Genomic DNA, 11,234 nt, shown 5'->3' with positions numbered 1-11,234 from the left:
TACGTTAAAATATGTGGCGGACCACATCTGGCCCGCTGGCCTTGTGTCTGACACGTTTGATCTAAAGAGTGAAGTTTTATAACATTTTATCGTCAAGAAAACTTTACAACCTCATGGCTCTCTTTTCCAAATCAGGTACAAACCAATGTCTTGTCTGGAATTAAGAGCATTTCATTTGCTCAGACGAGCTTCAGTCATATCTCTTTTTTCACAGAGTTTCCCTCACTTCTGCTTTAATTTCACCCCTATTTTCCAAATCTCTTCCATTAATGGAGCAAAGTTTTACAGAGCGTGCCGCCACCTTCAGGCCTAAGAATTTAATTTATTTCTCCCTTAAAACTTGGTCTTTAATTACAGGTTTTTCCACTTTTTAATGTTTAGGTCCAACAAATGTTGAACTCTTACCATGATTTTTATTTATGAGACCTTCCTGTAACCTTTTTGTTCATCGCTGTTGCCCAGTTGGACTTTGACACACCACCAGTAGGGATTGTGGATGTGTATCGCTTTGAAAGGCACTTGTTACAAATGGAACTATAAAATAAGACTTACATTTCAGTTGTTTCTGTCCTTTGAAGACATTTAGCAAATGTGAATTTATAATTTATTTCAAAATAAACCAATATCCTAAAAACAACAAGTGTTGTGAATCATTTCATGAAACAATTTTACATTTCATCACACACGTTCAATTTATTTAGGTGTATTGTTTATGAGTTAACGTTTCTTATTTTACCAATAACGTAGAAAATACTTGAAAAGTAGCATAGATAATCACATTTCATCATTGCACTCCATATTATTTTAAATACATATTAAGTTAGCAGGTTCTGCAATCAGTATTCCACAGAGATTAGGAAGAAGAGGATGTGAGGAACAATATATATGCAAATCTTTATGCCCGGATATGTAAATATGTCCATGAACCCACAGCAGAAAAAATCCTGTCACATACTTTAGCAGGTTTGGAAATATTTTCTTAATTTTACTGGTATAAAAATATTGCTGTTGTACTTTTAATACATTAACTTCAATGGTCACTTTACAAATGTGTAATACATTTGCAGTGGTCTCTAGTTGGAATGAATGCCTTGTCATTTGTTCTTTGGGGGGAAGTCCTGGTGGTCCTGTTTGAGAACGGAGAAGTCGAGGAGAAAGTGGCTTCAGAAGGCAGGGTTTGGAGTCTTGATATTTGGACATCTCGCCTCTGATTGGCTAACAGGAATGCAACTCCAACACTTATTCTGTTTGCGCTGCAATTTTGATGTTTTATCTCCAAAAATACAGCCTGAGGGAACTCTGCTGTATGGTGGAGTTGCTAATGCTAATGGTTAGTTTCTACTAGCTGAGACGTTCTCTGCTGTTTCCTGGACGCTAAACCAACAACATCCTCCCCCGTTATGAGTCAAGATGGGTGAGTCCATGAATGTTGTTTAACGGTGTGACATAGATCTGTCAGGCTTTTCTGAACTGAACATTTTCCTGTCTATTTTCTATCACAAGGTAATTCAGGAAATAGGGGTAGAAGATTATTTTCACATTCAGCTCCATGTTAAACTCAGAGTGACTGATTATTGTAACAGAATGAAATGACTGCCCCCCCCCCCTCCTCTGACACAGAACTATCTGCATGAGATGTGGCCTCAAGGTCTCATGCATTCCTTCTAACCTGCTTATTTTCAGCTCAAGATGTGACCGATCTGTGAAATGAAAATATTAATTACTTTATTATGATCCTATAGAATATAAAGGTACTATGACTTTAAATGTTTCCACTAGGACTGATCTCACTTAGCGTTAAAAGACATGACACATTACTGATCCAATCAGAATCTGCCAGATCTGACGGAGGCGTGGTTTTGGTGGTGCTTGGTAAATCTGTCATCTTTTCATTCGACCATAAACCAAAACATACGAAGTATAAAACTATGCCCTCGCCATCTTTAACGCCAGTTCAAAGCGTTCTAGAGAAGTTGTCGGAGTGGCCAATCCATAACTTTCCTCTTCAGCCGAAAGAACCAACGACAAGCTGGATAAAATCTGTTGCTGTTCCCACTGCCGCAACGGTTCCTTTCAGAATAAAAGCTGAACCATCAAGACCCAGGTTCGGGTCTCACCAGACGCCAACAAATTGTCGTGACCCAGAAGTATCTCAAGACGGGTGGTCGGCTGCCGTGGCTGCTTCTACAGGCTCCTGCTCCACAAGGTCAAGCTGGACCTTTACACCTCCTGATCTAGACGGGGACTTCCACTCAGGGTATGTAGACCGACAAATGGCGTTGAATGTGTTTATGAACCTCCTAACCAAAGCTTAATGCGAAGACATCACCTTCAGTTCCCATCAGAACTAATCGCTTCTTCGGATTTGCTGGTTCAGAGCAACATCACACGTCATCCCATTCACCGTCTCATTCACCTTAGTTACACCACACTTTTAGTGTTAAAGTCAGTCTAAATTAATTTATTAGTAATAAAATTCTTAACTTTTAAACTTGACTCTCTCTCTTCTGTTGTCTCTGAGTGAATACGAGCGGTTATCTAATCCCTGCATTAAAAAGATCCAATCTTCTGGTTTAAATAACCTCACAGATCCGTAAGGTGGATTTCATATTTCCTATGGAATCCTACGCCTTATGGCTCATTAAATAACATGTAATCTAAATCATTACAGAATGGCGAGCCAGCCAGGAGATAAGAAGTAAGTAGAAAAAACGGTTTCCATGTGGATCATCTCTTCAAATTTGAAACTTGAAATTACACTTTTCAAGTTTTTAAAATGCAAAAAGAAAGATTTTTGTGACTGTAGCTAAACACCTACCTGACTCATCTTCCGAACGAGCTTTTGGTTTTGTAAAGGTCACACAAATGAAAGTCAGATGAGGTTGAATGCTGCTGTGATTGTGCTGAACCATTTTAGCTTTTCCGAGCCACATTTACTGATGAATTACACCGAGCCTTGCGTGATGCCCGACAGATGTCATGCCTTCTTAGACATGAAAGAGAATCAAACTTGAGTTTTGGTTATTTTTTTCTGCTCTATGCAAAATGAGAAGTAGAATTTTTCCACCTCCTTTTATAGACATTTTTTATTTTCTGTTAGGCAGCTACCGGCGCAGCACTTACTGCAGCTTATTTCTGAATGTAAGACAGGCTTGAGTTTCCTCAGACGTGATACCTCACATTACAAGCTTGTAAAACCTACATCAACATTTTGTGTTTGGCTGAGGGGAAAAACAGCCTTTTGACAAATGATGCTATTGATTTCCATGTATGCTAAAGCTGGCGTCATAAATCATTAAATAATACGCGATGTTCAGCCATAGACAGGTCTAACCTTTATGCCTCTGCCAGAGGGTTTCCCGATCCAGACACGTGCTGCATAATAATCTGTCCTGGCTGGGCTCTGCAGCATTGTCAGGAGCTTCTCGCCCCTCTTCTGGTCACTGACTGCCCCTCTGTGGTCATAAATGTTTGACAGTTTTTTACTGAGCCATTTTTTCTGAAGCTGAAATGTCCAACACAAGGCAGGGATGTGTTCAATCAAGGAAAAGAGGAGCTTTTAAAATGCGAAACTGTTTATGTGTGGGACACTTTGACCTAATTTTTCTTCTCAACCTTGTTGAAAATATTAAAAGAAAAAAAAAGTGGCTCCTCTGTGTACATTTAGGAGATGAATAACTTCTGGGAATGAATTTGTTCCCAAGTATAGTGAAAAGTACTGGAGCAGCGACAGCTCTGGAGGTAGAACGGGTTTCCCAGTATCAGTAGAAGACTGCAGGTTCAACCCATCAACATATATACTGGACAATTCCTGTCCGTAGGCTCCAATTATAAGTTTTTGTGCCAAAATGGGAGGTGGCCACCACCGCCATTTTGACCGTGTTACAGGTTCCGTCAAGCCCAGACAATTCCATAAAAGGGAAAAGAGGTGGAGCTGAGGGTGGGGCTGTAAGGCTGGGCTCAAATAACGACACCCGCCGAACTGAAACGATGTAGCTTCAAGCTAACCCAAAGCTAACGCGGAGGTGGGAGCTAAGCTAACAGAGGTTGCTACCTAGCAACAACAGGAATTAACTGTGCACAACACCAGAGGTTCTGAGTCAGAGATACGCCGGGCTGACCGCTGGGGAGAAGTGGTAGAAGACAGAGGTCTCCCGAGACCTCCACAAGCCAGCAGCCGCACAGCAGACAGGCGCCGCTGCGGTCAGAGATGCGCCGAGCTGCCGCTGAGGGCAGGGGACCATACCGATAGTGGGAACCCAGCTCCACCAACATGTTATATTTCAACCCATTTTCTAAAGTGCAGCATTATGTTAAATGCACTGGGTTTTACCCTATTACATTTAAATTTCATGGTTAAACAGTACATGTTAAAATCTAAGCTCAGCTCGGCAGTGACCTAAAATACATAAATATAATTTTACTTACCGAAAAAAATGAAGTCGAGACTCCTTGGACGCTCTATTAGTGCAATTAATGCCACAGCAAGTCATTTTGTCCAACAATTGTACAAAAAATATCCAAACAAGAATACACACACACAGAGACTCAAAATCCCGGAGCATTTTCCAGGCCAGACCGAGGCTCTACTGAGGCCTTTCCACGGAGCTAGCTCTGTGGTCACGTGGGTCTGATGCTCATTAATTATACAAAATTTTAGGCTTTTAATACACTTAAACAGAAAAGTGAGAAAAACATTCACCCCCTCAGAGTTGTCATGAGTGTAAACTAGATCATTTAAACCTAAAACATGTTTTGGTACCAGGCTGTAAACATGTTTATTTCTGCTGTGAAATTGGTATTTTTAACATGGGAGTCAATGAGGATTTGCTCGCTTCTGACACCAGCCCCTAGTGGATGAGGGTGGAACTGCAATTTTTCTCACTTCCTGTTTTGCTTCATTGTGGGGGCTTGGTTCAATCCCAGCTATTGCCAGGGTATTCTGCTGTTGTGTCCTTGGGCAAGACACTTACTCGACGTGTCTGTGTTGGTGGTGTTCAGTGGGGCCGATGGTGCAAATGTCAGCCTCATCTCTGTCAGTCCGCCCTGGTGCACGGATATTGAAATAGTAAGATTTCCAAGGAAAGTCCTGCCTTTCTCACCTCTGATTGGCTAGAAGGGCTCTCCTACGATTGGCTATTTCATTTGGTAGCTAAGGGTTAGGGTTAGGGTTAGGGTTAGCCTAACCCTCAGTGAAGTTGGTCTTTAATGGTAGACTTCAGGAGTGGGTGAACTGGGCAGCACGCTGCGGTTGTAGGCAAGCCCACAGACGGGGCTCATCTCTGGGTGGTGCAGGCTCTCCACCTTACCAAACTGGCGTAGGTAAAAAAGAAGGGTGAGCTTTCGGGTCATGGCCCTGAGAGCCAAGAAGGATGCTAGGATCTGAGCAAAGAGGAAAAGGAGGTAGATGGAGTGGATGGCTCTCTCCAGAGGCAGGATGATAGTTCCTTCATCGGTCACGAAGAAGAGCAGCACTGGCAGCTGGAAGGTGAAGGAGAGCAGCCAGAAGGCTGCCAGCTCTGGCACCTGATGACAGGGAGGAAAGTAGGGCGAGTTCAGAGCAGTGAGCCATCAGAAGCTTCAGCTGCTCTCACATTTGCAGCGATGAATCAACACAAATCATTTGTTATGCAAAAAGAACACAAAACAGCATTTTTTATGTTTTAATAAGACTCTGTGGCGTTCAGTGTAGATTTGAGTCTGCGTCACCTTCTCTTTAAGGTTTCCAGTGTAGCCCAGATAAAGCCGAATCACTTCAACGACGGTGACCAGAACCAGACCAGTTATGAGCAGAGCCTGGTAGTACCCTGCAAGGTGGTGGAACTGGGAAGAGAACAGAGCTGGATGTGAGTAAGCCTGAAGCAAGTCTCTCCTCTACTTCAACTGTTTAGTAAAATGATTTTATTATCATTAGTTAAATTGTCACCGTGTACCTGAGCGTCGAAAATAAAACCCCTTTACGAACAAAATGAATTATTGCCTTTTATTGTCACTATATGAAAGTAGAATGACATTAAAAGCAGCACCTTTATTGCAGTCCAACAGAAACAGTAAAAGCAATAAATAAACAAATGGTGCAAAGTTGCACTTTATACATATTGAACATTTCAGTTATTGTCGATAGCATGTAGATATTGGATATTGCACAGATTGATGGGCAGAATGGAGTCCTGAAGTCAGATAGTGTCGATAGTAGTCAGATGTATTCTTATTATTATATAGTTTTTATTGTTTTATTAATTAATAATCTTAAACTTTAACTCTTATTTTTGTTGCTATTTATTTACAGGATAAATGGATGAAATGAATCCATTATTTAAAACAACGTATAGAATAAAAGTCGTGAAGAGATGTTTGCTTGGAAACCAGTAGATGGCGCCAAAGTCTTGGATTCATGTTTAGCTTTTGTCTCGATTGCAGACATTTATTTAATTACGAGAAACTTTGTAATATTTGATGTATTTAAACCTGCTCATGGGGCAGATGTTTTAGTCTTTATACTAAACTGGCTGCAGCTTTTTTTTTCAGATAAAAACAGAACTAATAAAGATTTTGCCCCCCCCCCCTCCATGCATTTTCCGTGACTTACCTTTACTTCTAACATGAACACTGAAGAAAACCACCAGCATGGAAAGTAAAACATGTTGAAGTATAGCAGCATTTGAAGGGGAAGGTGAGAAACTAACTCATTGGCCACTGAAAGATAAATAACAGTAAATAGAAACACTTTATACCTTTTAATGGAACAAGACAAACACAAAATGAGCCTGAATAAAGGTTTACACAACCTAAAATTATTACCCTTGCCGTTTATACACTACAATATTTTGGACATTTCATAAACAGAACGTGTCAGATGTTAAGTGCATGTGAAGATTGTTAAATAGGTGCAAAATTTGGCCGCATCTTTGAAAATTTAAATAAATTATAATGAGTTGTTTCCACAAACATATTACAGATGTGCCAAAAAGACAATAACAAACCGCTTGGCTGCATAAATACTAGCTGAGATGTGTGCTTCTGCAGACAGCAAAAACAAAATGAAGATAATGAGTGATTTTGTTTATAAGTGAGAAGAAAACCAACCCGCTGCATCCTCCTGCTCCCTGGTGAGGTCAACGTCTGCCGTCCTGTTGTTGGCGAACACAGAGCCTCTCATGTAGGCCAGGCCCGTCTGCAGGTTCTCCGGTGTAGGCGAGTAAAAGACGGACATTGTGGGTAAGAATCATCACAGAGGACAGAATTCGAACTTCTGCTGATGACCGTTGTCCTCAGTCTCATCAAGACACAAGTGCAGACACACAAAGAGCTGCAGCTCCACTCGGCCGCTAATCAGATTATTGTGGAGGAGGCGGGATGAGGATTAGGAACAGTTTATCTGTTAGTGGCCATTTGTGACGATTAATTAATTAGTAGAGAATGAAACCATTTGTGGTGTTTGCGTGTTGCTAAAAAAAAAACGGGTTTCTTTTGCATTATTTATTGATGTATTAAAAGCAAACATGATGCATCTCTGATGACCAACACCCTGCAAGCTGCAGACAGCCAGCGAGTCCTCAGAGAGGAGCCTGGCTCCAGGTGCAGCCTTGAAGCCCCACTCGTCATTAAGCGGTCTGGGTGCAGCTGCAGGGTTTGACCAGGAGGGGTCATCACAGCTCGTCCCTGGGGGCGTGCAGGGGGAAGTTCTGGAACTCCTCTGGTACCTGTTCCCCTTTCTGGGACCTCTTGTAGAAACCCAGTGAGTCCAGCAGGCTGCTGATCTCTTCTGCCTTCATTTTGTCCACAGGGACGGTCTGATGTTTCAGGAAGCACACAAACACGTGGGAGAAGGTGGGAGGATGGAGAAAGTGGCTTCAGGATTGGAGGATTTAGGTGTTGAGTGTGTTTGGTAGACTAAAATCTGCACTCTCACATGTTTTTATTACTCCATGATGGAAAACTAACAAAGAATGAACACTTGGAAGAATTTATTTGCAAAAACACTCCTATAAAATTCCATGTTTCTGAGCATGGAACAAGCTAACTTTCTCCCTTGATGTTGATGTTTGTGTCTGACACCAGATCAGTACTTTCAAAACTGAACATCCATCTGATGCTGCCATTGTTAGAAGATTGAAAGAACCTTCACCTGTACAACTGTATCCTTGTCATCATAAAATATCAGACGGGGATTTTTCTCCTCTGATGAATCGTATTCCAAGTTGTGGCTGAACGGAGGATAAAAAAACAGCAGATCAAGGAAAAACTGGTTCACTTACACGTATGAACACCTTCCGTTTTTCTTACGCTGCTCTGAACTTTATTTTTGTGCATCTTTCCTTTTTCTGGACGTTTCAGAGCAAAAGGATACTACAAAGCCCATCGCTCCAGCAGAAAGTGTTGGAGCTCCGGCATTTTCTTTATGGCTCATCCGACCACACTAGGAGCCTGCAGGAGGAACAACAGATGCATTTTTTAAGCAGATTTAAGTTCACTGTTCTTCGCAAGTTGACACAACAACAGACAACTCATCCCGTTTCCCCCCTTCATGTGTCCTCTGTCTCTTCCTGTCCCTTTGCAGAGACATCATGTCCGGTGGACACTCTGAGCTGTCGTGATGACCCTTTGAAGTTGTCAGGTTTGCATCTGTACTCACCAGGAGTTTACCTCGAGCTATGACTGATTTTCTCTCAGCTGCTGTGTCGTTGGTTTCTGATGCTCCTGCAGCAAGGGCCAACACGAGCACCAGCAAGACCCACATTGTAAAAAGAAAGTGGACTTTTTGGGCTTGACCCAGGTAAAAAGCAAGAATATGTAACCGTTTAAGCACTTGACCAGGTTGTGAGGATGGACAGGTCCATGAGACTTTCACACGGGGGAGTCTTGCTCCAATAAGTTGAAATGTTCCATTTTTTTCTTCTTGATTTTGTGTCGAATGTTTCCCATCTGAGAAGTGAGTTGTCGTTTTCCCCAACTGTTTAACATATACAGTTACGTTGCTACAGACGTGCCTAATAAAACCATGTTTGATGATCTAACCGCCCCCGGTTTTAGAGTTCATGGTCTCCTCCACGTCAGAAGTCGATGAGACTCCACAGAATCCACAGAACATCTGCTCACTTATCACTTTATCCCACACAGTGTGTTTTCAAGTGGATGTGTCCTCTGAGACACAACCAGATGCTCTCATCCGCTAACACCCAAACTTCACTTAGAGCAGACTTGAGTTAGGAATAACAGAACTTTTCCTCATTTGTGTCTCAAAACTAATAAAAAAACATGTCTGAAAACAAAATAATCCATTTTTTGGTAACGCTTCCTTTTACAGTCCCCTAATTACTAAATACTTACATGTTAATTACATCGTAAGTTAAAGTGTATTGTTGTTTCTGAGTTCTTAAACAGTTATTACCATGTAACTAAGATTTAATTCTAGTTTCTATCGTTATGAATCATTCCCAGTAAATACTGATTTACACAGAAATAACACTTTATTACAGTTATACACTTTAATTACACAATAATACACTCTAATGTACTATGTAATTACCATGTATTTAGTATTTAGTAATTAGGGGACTGTAAAAGGAAGCGTTACACATTTTTTTCTTCTTTGTCCAACATTAAACTCCTATTTATTGCTGTATTGAAAGAAGTTGTACCATTTTCATGGCTAGTGATGAATTATATGAAAACATGTTAGTTAATCCAACATTGAATGCACTTTCACATTTTCAGCATAAATTGAAGCATTTTCCAACTCCTTATTGTGTTTATTTGCTACATTTAAGAACCTCTTAAACAATCGTGTTTATAAAAAACATCAACATTATTTTCAGACTAGATTTGCACCACAAGTGTTATCAGCTCTTCATGTTTAGGTTTTTATTTACTGAAACATCTAAATTAGAATTGTGGCAAAAACAAAAGTTAAAATGTTTTCTGAAGCTCGCCACAGCCTGCTGAAGGGCAAGAATGTGTTTAATCCATAAAGATTATCTGTTGGGTAAATGATAATGAAGATGTTTATGTTTATGTATTTAGCAGACGCTTTTGTCCAAAGCGACTTACAAGTGATAATTGGCATGTTGCCCTTGAGGCTAACAACAATAACAACAACAACAACTTGACATCAGTCATGGAGAGGAGGGAACAAGGAGTGGACAGTAGAGAGGGGGGACGGGTGCAGGGAGGGTGCTAGTTTAGAAGATGCTCTCTGAAGAGCAGGGTCTTCAGGAGTTTCTTGAAAATTGAAAAGGAAGCTCCTGTTCTGGTAGTGCTTGGAAGGTCATTCCACATTTGTGGAACGATGCATGAGAAGAGTCTGGATTGTCCTGAGCGTGGTGTAGGCACTGCTAGCCGACCATCCTGTGATGACCGGAGCGGCCGGGCCGAGACGTAAGCCTTTGCAAGAGGATTCAGGTAGATGGGAGCCGTACCATCTCGGACTTTGTATGCTAGTGTTAGCAATTTGAATTTGATGCGTGCTGCTAGCGGTAGCCAGTGGAGCTCAATGAACAGAGGGGTGACGTGTGCTCTTTTTGGCTGGTTGAAGACCAGACGCACCACTGGACCATTTGAAGAGGTCTCACAGTACAGCCTGGAAGACCAGTTAGAAGGGCGTTGCAGTAATGGAGGCGGGAGATGACAGTAGATTGCACCAGGAGCTGGGTGGCATGTTGTGTTAGGTATGGTCTGATCTTTCGTATGTTATACAGCGCAAAGCGGCATGAACGGGCAACAGAGGCAACATGATCTTTAAAGGTCAGGTGTTCATCAATCACAACACCCAGATTTCGAACTGCCTTTGAAGGAGCCAGAGATAGGAAGTCATTCTGGATTGAGATATTGTGCTGCATGGATGGTTTTGGTGGGATGACAAGTAGATAAAAATATAAATACATGAATTAGTTTCTGACTTGTAGTGGTTCTGTTTGAGTTACAGTGTCATAAACAAACAACAGCTGACTTTCTTGCTTCTTGAAGATGCTTACCTCTTCTGAGGAACTTCATGATTATGAACTGGATGTTTTAGGCTTTTAAAGAGATGTGGATGTTTAATCGTAAGTTGTTGTTTAATGGTTGCTACGAAACGTGTTCTTTGCAACAAAAAAATAAGTCTAATAAAAAGATGTTTCAACAGTTTTATTCTTGTTATTTTCAGCACTAGAATGCACCAAATGAATCCAGAATGAACCGTTTCAGTGCTCTGTCACTTTAAGATAACCAGCTGGAGCTGGGCACGCCCACACACC

At 41.3% G+C, this 11,234-nt stretch overlaps 2 protein-coding genes across 2 annotated transcripts; both read right to left on the bottom strand.

Moving 5' to 3' along the window:
• Window positions 1–293: 293 nt before the first annotated feature.
• Window positions 294–7,305, bottom strand: zgc:112294 (transmembrane protein 17A). Its single transcript, XM_015960556.3, has 4 exons — window positions 7,087–7,305; window positions 6,590–6,696; window positions 5,710–5,823; window positions 294–5,526 (listed from the first exon to the last, which is right to left on the bottom strand). The coding sequence occupies exons 1-4, from the start codon at window positions 7,211–7,213 to the stop codon at window positions 5,206–5,208; spliced, it is 669 nt and encodes a 222-aa protein (XP_015816042.1). The 5' UTR covers window positions 7,214–7,305; the 3' UTR covers window positions 294–5,205.
• A 169-nt stretch (window positions 7,306–7,474) lies between these two features.
• selenoe (selenoprotein e) lies at window positions 7,475–8,943 on the bottom strand. The gene is made up of 4 exons (XM_015960557.3): window positions 8,636–8,943; window positions 8,351–8,427; window positions 8,129–8,207; window positions 7,475–7,793 (listed from the first exon to the last, which is right to left on the bottom strand). Exons 1-4 carry the CDS (start codon window positions 8,738–8,740, stop codon window positions 7,650–7,652), a joined length of 405 nt encoding a protein of 134 aa, XP_015816043.3. The 5' UTR covers window positions 8,741–8,943; the 3' UTR covers window positions 7,475–7,649.
• Window positions 8,944–11,234: the final 2,291 nt, after the last annotated feature.

Source organism: Nothobranchius furzeri, chromosome 10, assembly GCF_043380555.1.
Source record: "Nothobranchius furzeri strain GRZ-AD chromosome 10, NfurGRZ-RIMD1, whole genome shotgun sequence".
Classification (NCBI taxonomy): domain Eukaryota; kingdom Metazoa; phylum Chordata; class Actinopteri; order Cyprinodontiformes; family Nothobranchiidae; genus Nothobranchius; species Nothobranchius furzeri.
Note: the sequence above shows the minus strand (reverse complement) of the source record. Positions and strands in the feature narration are given on the sequence as shown.

Bases quoted from the DNA above. Each gene is read 5' to 3' on its own strand.
- zgc:112294 (XM_015960556.3), bottom strand. From the start codon at position 7,213: ATGTCCGTCTTTTACTCGCCTACACCGGAGAACCTGCAGACGGGCCTG. The intron at 6,697-7,086 runs GTTGGTTTTCTT...TTTATCTTTCAG, and splicing joins GGAGCAGGAGGATGCAGCGG to TGGCCAATGAGTTAGTTTCT. The intron at 5,527-5,709 runs GTGACGCAGACT...CCCTGTCATCAG, and splicing joins CTGGAAACCTTAAAGAGAAG to GTGCCAGAGCTGGCAGCCTT.